Here is an 8,219-nt window from a genome sequence, read left to right as displayed (position 1 = left end):
TTTGTTTCTATCATCAATCTTTGGTTAAATCCATCCTTTGTGAAGAAGTCAGTGAATGTAAACTCTTGTTGTGTTTAATACTTATCTGAGATTAATGCAATCCACTACTTTTTCAATTATCCTGCTAATTATAGCTACTGAAAAAGTTTCTAAAGATTAATTTTAGGTCATGGCTGTTTCCAGCTGATTCTTTGGGGTAGATGGTGTGCTCTTTGAATGAATAATTTTGTTCCTTTCCAAATATTTTTTAATTATTAAAGCAAATATTTCTTTATTTATTTGCTACTGCAACTGTTCAAGCAACTTAGTTGAGGGTTTTTTATTTTGTTTCAGTATGTTCTTTTGTCATCACTTTAGCCCCCAAAATAGGACTTTACTGATGTACAGATTTTCATGCTAGCGTTTTTGCACAGAAAGGAATTTCACACAATACTACCAGTAATTTCCCTGGCAGTACTCACAATCTGGAGCTATCAAATCTATGAGTGAAAGCTCTTGTTTGCCGAGTGCAGACTGCATTTTAGAGCAGATAACATTTATTTTGTATGACTAAAAAGGCATAAAAAAACCTAATGAAATTTGCACATATTATGTTAGTGTCAGCAGAAAAAAAAGAAGTTCATTCTTGGTTTAGTTTCAGAAGCATCTTCTTTTTCCAAATAATACAGCATACTGAATCATAATGTGCCTGTAAAAAGTCAAATTTGAATCCATTAAGGAGTTGCTCACTAGAAGTTGGATGTGCTCTAAAGCACACTAAATTTCATTCTACCGAAGGAACAAAATACAGTTCAGGAAAAAAAGAGTCATAACACAAGTCTGGAATTTCTTAACTTAATTATGCCTAATTTAATGTGAATTATACTTGATGTAATAAAGTGATAGTCAGAAGAAAAATGTTAGCAAAGAACATTGTGAAGAATGTACCACTCCACATCTATAGTCAATAGAATTAATGCTAGAAAATGTAAAAGATAATTAAAAGTAGGAAGTTATAATAACCCCAAGGAACTGTGATCACATGAATGCTGAAAGAAAGGCAAATAAAAGGCGGAAAAGAATAATAATATTGTGTCTAAATAGCCAAGTTATGTTTTAGATGTGCTTTGGCTGACTGTAGCTCCAAAAGTATGAACATTGCAAGAGCAAGCAGGATTTTCTCTTTGCTCTTTAGCGGCTTACATGCAGCTCACAGATGTCTTCTGTCTCAATTCAGTTTAATCCAATCAACTCACCTCACCCCACCCTGTCCTATACTTACCCGTTAGAGTGGTTTTTGGGGTGAAAACCAGCTGCTTCTTCCTGCTAAAGTTGGCATATGGAATATAGCAAGAGCACTTCCTTTCACTCATCATGTGTCCATGGCTCTCAAGGTCAAAACTGCTGAAACCAAGGTAAAGGGAATTGAGTTTTTTTTAGTCTTGTATATGTCACCAGATAGTATTAGAGAATTAGACAACTGCTGCGGGGCTGGAATGAGCTGTTGCTTTCATTCTTCCAGACTGTTCTTCAATGTTCTCTTCCTAAAAACTCCCAAATTAAAAAGATACTTATCCTATAGTGCTGGCAGAAAGTACTGCAAAGTACATCTTATAAAAAGGATTTCAAAAGATGTGATGTTGTTCCACTCATGAGATAAAATTCTTGGAAGTGTCATAAAATTTTACATTTGATGTCACCAGTGATTTCCTAAAATTCTTCTTTCAAGTTATTTTGACAAATAATGAATAATCCTGTAGATAATGAATTATCCCGTGGATTTAAACCTGTGAGTTTTTTGCTTTGAAATACCAGAAGATCTAGAAGGGGAAAAATAGATTGAAAATAAAAAGTATTCTCAGATTAAAAAAAAAAAAAAAAGTATGTTTAAATTTCTGTGGCAAGGTCAAATTTAAAAAAAATGAGGTAGAATGTGATAAAACTGGAAAACTTTCAGTGTTTTTATTTTCATGTTGTGCGCATTTTCTTGGCTTACTCAAGTAAGCAAAGCACATAGCTAATGCCTCACTACATCCCTAAGACAGGGACTAGGAATATTCTGGGTACAAAGAGAAAAATACTGTGCCTTTGAGGCCAAACAAAGTTGGTCGCTGACTTCAAGGCTGGTAATTCACCTACTGTAATTACAGGTCAATAGGTCATCGTCTCACAGCACTCCTTCAGCTCGGGGATTCTCCCCCCAGTCCTCTCTCCCCACTTTTACCACTGTACCAATCTCCATCTAGGGCAGATAAGGCTTCACAGAGGCAGCTGCAAGAGGAGGGGCAATGAATAAAGGAGAATCACAGGCAAAGTGCAGCTGCCCAGAGCAATGACACAAAAAAATTCACCAAAAAATGTGCCAGACATTAAACTTCCAATGCTTGAAGTTATGCTCAGGGGAGTAGGAGGCAGCATGGTTGCCAAACTTGCATGGGACACTGTAGTTGATTATCATTACTGCAGTCATGGTATGCACTGTGGAAAGGAAGGGATCAAGTGGGTTATTTGGCCAATTTTCATTTAGAATAAGAATACAGACAGGGCAAAGGAGCTGTATTTAGCCCACAGACAATGTGGCTGAAGAGATTAATAGCTCTCAGTTTTTGCTTGGCTTTGTTTTGATGTAGGGAAAAAAAAAGATTTAGATAGTCCTGCACTTTTTGTTATTGACAAATACCAGTTTCTACAGGCATGATGGGTTTATCTCCTGTTGCATTAGAAACTAAAGCTCTTTGGTCTCTCTTTTTGTGGGAGATAGATGCAGTATTCAATATTGAACACTTTACAACATTTAGCAATATAAAAATAGGTGGTTTGATATATTCACAGTGTTCCCACTTCTGTCAATGTTGGATGCTTCTGTAAATACACTACCTACCACACAACCACTCAAAGAACTGAGGCCAGAAATGAATGTTAGAGTTGAAGTTTCATCCTCAGAAGCATCTACTACTGCTTAGTAAGAGCTGTTATTTCAGAAGGGAGTTTGTTCCCTTTACAAGTCAAGACGTCTTTCCTGCATCTTTCGAATTTGTCTCGCTAGAACTTGTAGCTGTTTACTTCTTGTGTCTTTTCTGAAAGATTAAAGACCCCTTAAGTACCTGGTATTTTCTGTGAAGGCACTTATCCATCATAATCAAATCATCCCTTGGAGCTAAACAGATTGACCTCTTTAGGGCTGTAGCCCTAATGAAGAAAAACCCCAAACATTTCTAGCTACAGCTCCCTTTTGAGTCTCTTCTCTGTGCCTTCTTAATTTCTTAATTACCATCAAAAAATGTCCTTCTCCTTTTAGGGACACTTGTAAATTGTATATATCATAGGTATATAACAATATATGGTAGAAAAAAAGCCATACATTACAGCCACACATTAGGAGCTGAAATGTACAAAAGAGCTTTTAGCACATTTATGTAATCCGCAACAGCAAAAATTCTGCCTAAATATTTTATTTTACAAACCTTTTTCACATTATGTTTGATAGAAATCTCAAATTATTTTCTGAGAATGCCTGATGTTAACATGGCTTTAGGTTTTACTGTTTTATTCCCTTTTGCAGGTTGTTCTGGTGAACCTGCTGATATGCATAATAGTTTTCTACACCGTGTACTATGTGGTCCTCTCTGTATGCTTTGCAGTATTCAGGTAAGATTTCCCTGTCTTTAGTCTGATATGCTGGCATACTGAAACCCCTGGGTGGAGATATGCCTGTTTAAAGGAAGCATCCAGACTGAAGAACATAATTTTTCAAATTCAGTCAAATTGTTGTAGCTGAACCTTCTTTCAAATTGGCAAGTGGAGACTCAAAACTAATATAAAATGTTGGTTCTAATATTTGACCTTGCAGTTACACCATGTAAATTAATGAACGTGAGAGAAAAGATGACATGAAAAAAATGACAGGAAAATAAAGATTTTATAGTCAATGAAAAAGACAAATTATATCCCCCCAGGAAGTTATTGATTATCATGCATAGCACCAAATATCTTAAATAGAAGTGAGCAAGGGCAAAACCAAAACTTAGAATGGGACTTAGAGAGCTTGCAAAAACCCATAATATTCCATTTATCCTATTGAAAAACACTCGTAATATGTCATTTAATCTGAACTCTAAATACTAAATACTAAAACTCTCTGTTTAAATTTATTCATTTTGTTTCCACAGGATTAAAATGTTGGACGGTTTGGCACCTTTTGATTTTAAAACAAATCCCTCATGGATTAACCCATATTATTTAGGTAAGTGAAGTTTCTTTATCTTTTTTCCCCCTCACTCAAGAAACTATATTGCATATGGATGTAAACATGTCTTCCAATGGATAGTATTTTAAAGCTGTTTTAGTACTGATTTCTGTGTTTTAACTACATTGCAATTAAATGTTTATGCATCTTGCCAGCGCTTCTCATTTCTGTAGTGCTATTTAAAATTCAAGTGATTTTTAGGCTTTTTGTTGAGTTCTTCTTCTGATCTTGCATCATCAGAAGAAAATGTCCTGCTTTGCCAGGATGCTTCATTTTCATTGCAGAACAATTACCTATTCTCCATCAAGTTCCTTTACAAAGTCGTTTAATTTAATTTTCTTACTGCAGCAAATTTCTTATGAATCACTGGATTCAGATCAGAGAAATGGGTCACATTCAACTAATGGCAATTTTGCTTTGGTAATGCTTGAATACAGTGGGCATTAAAACATCAGAATTTGATTGTAGCTCAATCCCTAAAAGTATCTTTATATATCCTAAAACAAATTTCTGCAATTTTTCTGAAGCTCTCAAAATATATTCTTTTTCCTAAACAGCAATTCCTAAAAAATTACATGCATACATAAAATTTTACCAGATTTGTAATCTAGTTTTCAAAAGCAAACCTCATAATCTGTCAGTAAAATACATAAAGCTCGAAACTAAATTGGTTCGAAGCTTAAAAGAGTAATAAAAATGCATGGAACTTTGTACAGTGTTAATACTGATTTCAGATGAAGAAAGAACATTTATGTTATGCCAGTGGAAAAAAAATTAAAGCATATTCCATTAGAATTACTTTTCAGAGCCAAATGTAATTACTGTATCTCAACATGATTTTTTCCCCCAAATTTTATTAGTTTAATGCAGCATATATGTGAATAGACAGCAGCTATTTCATACCAGCAATTAGTATTGCATCCTCCTTTCTGTCCATCCATGAAAACGCATCACTATCTCAGGTATTTTATCTTCTTAGTGCTATTGTTTGGAATATAAGAAGTCTTTCAAAACCGTGTTTGGTGAAAATATCCTATTTTCCTTTGCAGTTCTTGTGATATCCTTGGAAATAACTTTCTTCCTTTGTGGCCTGCTGTTTGCTCTGGTTGTGGAAGAATGGGTTTGGGACTATGCTGTAACAGTTACTATTATTCATATCATCATAACTTCAGTCGGTAAGTAGGTTTATTGCTAAATATTTGCATAGTATCACAAGTGGAAGGACAAATCCACTAGGATTCATCCAATATATTACTGGACTAACTTAATTTTCCCTAAAGCTAAATACATATGTATCTCTATTTTCCATCCATTTGACTTACGCCTCTATTTAAATTCACCCATTTTAAACTTAATTCTGGATCTGTTGCAGAATTTTCAACCATTATATTCTTTGGAAAAAATCAGAAGTTTTGTTCATATTCTAACCATTTGTATCAAACAGATCCAGGCTAGATACAATTTCTGCATCTGGGAGATGTGGTTGTTTTTTTTTTTTTTTCTCAAAACAAGACATTAACAGTTGTTCATGTCTGGATATTTTAAGAACTACTCATTAACACTTTAGCTCAACTTCAGAGTAAAAATGGAGTATTTCTTCAGCAAAGTCAGTGCAAAGGTTTTAAGTCAGATCATTTGAACTAAATCTCAATGAGGAAAATGAAGCATTTTGCCACAGCAACGCATTTCCCCCATGAAACTCTACCCCTTAAAGGACAGAAAAAGAAAAGAATTAGCTGCTGTAAATGAGACCCATCATCTCTTTTTGCCAGCACCTAGTAATCTGCTCCCTCTTCTCATGCTGTTTAGCAGAATGCTTCTATGGCTAATTAGGAAATATATTTTAACTCCATCCTTGCCAGACCCTATGTAGGGTCAGACAAGATTCTTTCCTCCTAAAACAATGAGGTTAAAATGTTTATTCTAGAATGCAGAAAAAGGAAAATATTTTTGACAAATTAGGACACCCTCCCTACTGTATAGAGATTAGTCTTTCATTTTCCATTGCTTTGCCCATTTGTCTTTTAGCACTTTTTACAGGTGGGAGATTCCTCAGTTCCCTAACAAATTAAGCTAGTGACCAACAGAGACTTTATCTTAAAAAATTAAACATAATTTCTCACCTACTAAATTTAGTTTTCTGGAATTTGAACTACTGTTATTCCTCAGTAATAATTTTTGTATGTAAATAAAGGAATTTACAAAAGCTACCAAAACCCTCCTGTTTGTACATCATTTTTGCAGGGAGTTAGCTTCTGTCATTATATTGGATGATGTGCCTTGATGTCCCAACAGCCCCAGATTTATCATTGCTTCCCTCAGATGCCCAGCCAAACCTCTGCTGGCTGACCCTGAGCTGTCAGCACATGCAGTGCACTTCTCAGCCCCCTTTAATGCCCCTGTCAGCTTTCTTTGGGGGAAATGTGGGGTCAGAGAATGGCTCTGCAGCTATCCCACAGTGGGGATGTGGGTCAGCTTGGGTGTGGCCAGGACAGGTGCTGGTCAGGACCTAAGCCATTTGTCATTTCAATATAGGTAGAAAATAAAATCTATGAAGCATAACTAAGCAGACCTTTGATACCACAGTGCATTGCTTACTTGTCCCCACTCTTACTGTTTTAAAATTTACATTTCTACTTTTCTTCTTGCAGTTATGTCTGAATTTCCCCTGATGTTACACTGGTGGCTGGCATTAGGTATAATTTCTATTTTTAAAGTTTATGTTGCTAAAATCTGTAGAATTTAGTAGAAAATTAGTGTTTATAACATGAATTGTTGCCTCACTAATTTGACAATTGTCAACATTTAAAGAAGAAGTACCGGCATTTTGTTCATAATTTTTTAATAACAGCGGTAAATAAAGCTGTACTAGGATTTGCCTCACCTTAGAAAAATCTCTTTTAAGGCCAGAATATGCACATCTTACATTAGTCTTGCAAACAAACTGCAGACACATGACTTGAAATAAGTCATGATTAAGTCCTGACTAATTTCAATTAGTCAGGACTTAATCATGACTTATTTAACCTGTAATAAGTTGAAATGTATCACAATTCAGGTGTCTGAAAGACAGTTGTCCAAAGTTGTAGCCTTTCTTGATACCCTTTAAAATCAATGAAGAAAACCAGGTACCTTCAGAGGCAAGATTTGGAAACATTATGTACAAGTACTTATGAAAGATGAGATGAATTTCAGTCATCACATTTCCTCTAAGTGAATGGCAAAACTCCATTTCTGGATGCTTAATTTTCTGTAAAATTAGAAGCGTACATTTTTACATGAAAAGCAGATTATCTTGAAAAACAGTAGTTAAGGGAAAAGGACTGGCTTCTGTTCCTCTTTCTTATATTATGGATAACAAGGATCAACCACTGCAATAAATTCCCAAGTGATGGGGAGAGATAAAAAAATTCCTAGTCCTACAACAGATTTTGCATTAGCAGTTGTGGAGGCTGATATCTTTGTAAGTAGTTAAAGCCTTGGGTAAAATGTTTAAGTAGGAGGGCTGTTTTTTGGGTTTTTTAAATTGAAGATAAAATGAATGTCAGCTTGAAGTTTTATCAGAAAGTTTGTATTCCACTATAAAAATTAATACAAAACAACCATATCTTTTCTTTCAGGATCTGGAGTAATTTCAATGATTTGTGGAGGACAGATTTTGGCATATTGCTTGTTCAAAGACAACTTCATTTACCCAATTCTAGATGACTTTTGAAAAGGAGTATTAGAACTTGCTTATGTATCTATGTGAATTCTATTGTTTCATTAATCAATGCAATTAAAATGAAGTCAGCAACTGTCTAATTTAAGGTTAATATTTAGCTTACCAGACCTCTTGTATCTTATGCTTTTTGGCAATTTCATCACTTTCAGCTTTGTAAGTACATTTTTCTTTAATCAAGTAATTAGATACACTGTCTCTTTTTTAAAAACCAAGAAGACATAAGGAGGATTAGAGCAATGGTGCAACATTCCTGCAAAATCCTCCAAGTAG

The 8,219-nt window shown here is 34.9% G+C and overlaps 1 protein-coding gene across 1 annotated transcript; it reads left to right on the top strand.

The window, feature by feature from the left end:
* Positions 1-1,361: 1,361 nt before the first annotated feature.
* On the top strand, positions 1,362-7,940 carry TMEM244 (transmembrane protein 244; the record flags this gene model as incomplete). The annotated part of the gene is made up of 6 exons (XM_084202885.1): positions 1,362-1,394; positions 3,542-3,627; positions 4,149-4,222; positions 5,275-5,400; positions 6,877-6,921; positions 7,846-7,940. 6 exons carry the CDS (start codon positions 1,362-1,364, stop codon positions 7,938-7,940), a joined length of 459 nt encoding a protein of 152 aa, XP_084059011.1.
* Positions 7,941-8,219: the final 279 nt, after the last annotated feature.

The sequence above is a fragment of the Fringilla coelebs genome (assembly GCF_963513975.1).
Source record: "Fringilla coelebs genome assembly, chromosome: 3".
In the NCBI taxonomy this organism is placed as follows: Eukaryota; Metazoa; Chordata; class Aves; order Passeriformes; family Fringillidae; genus Fringilla; species Fringilla coelebs.
Note: the sequence above shows the minus strand (reverse complement) of the source record. Positions and strands in the feature narration are given on the sequence as shown.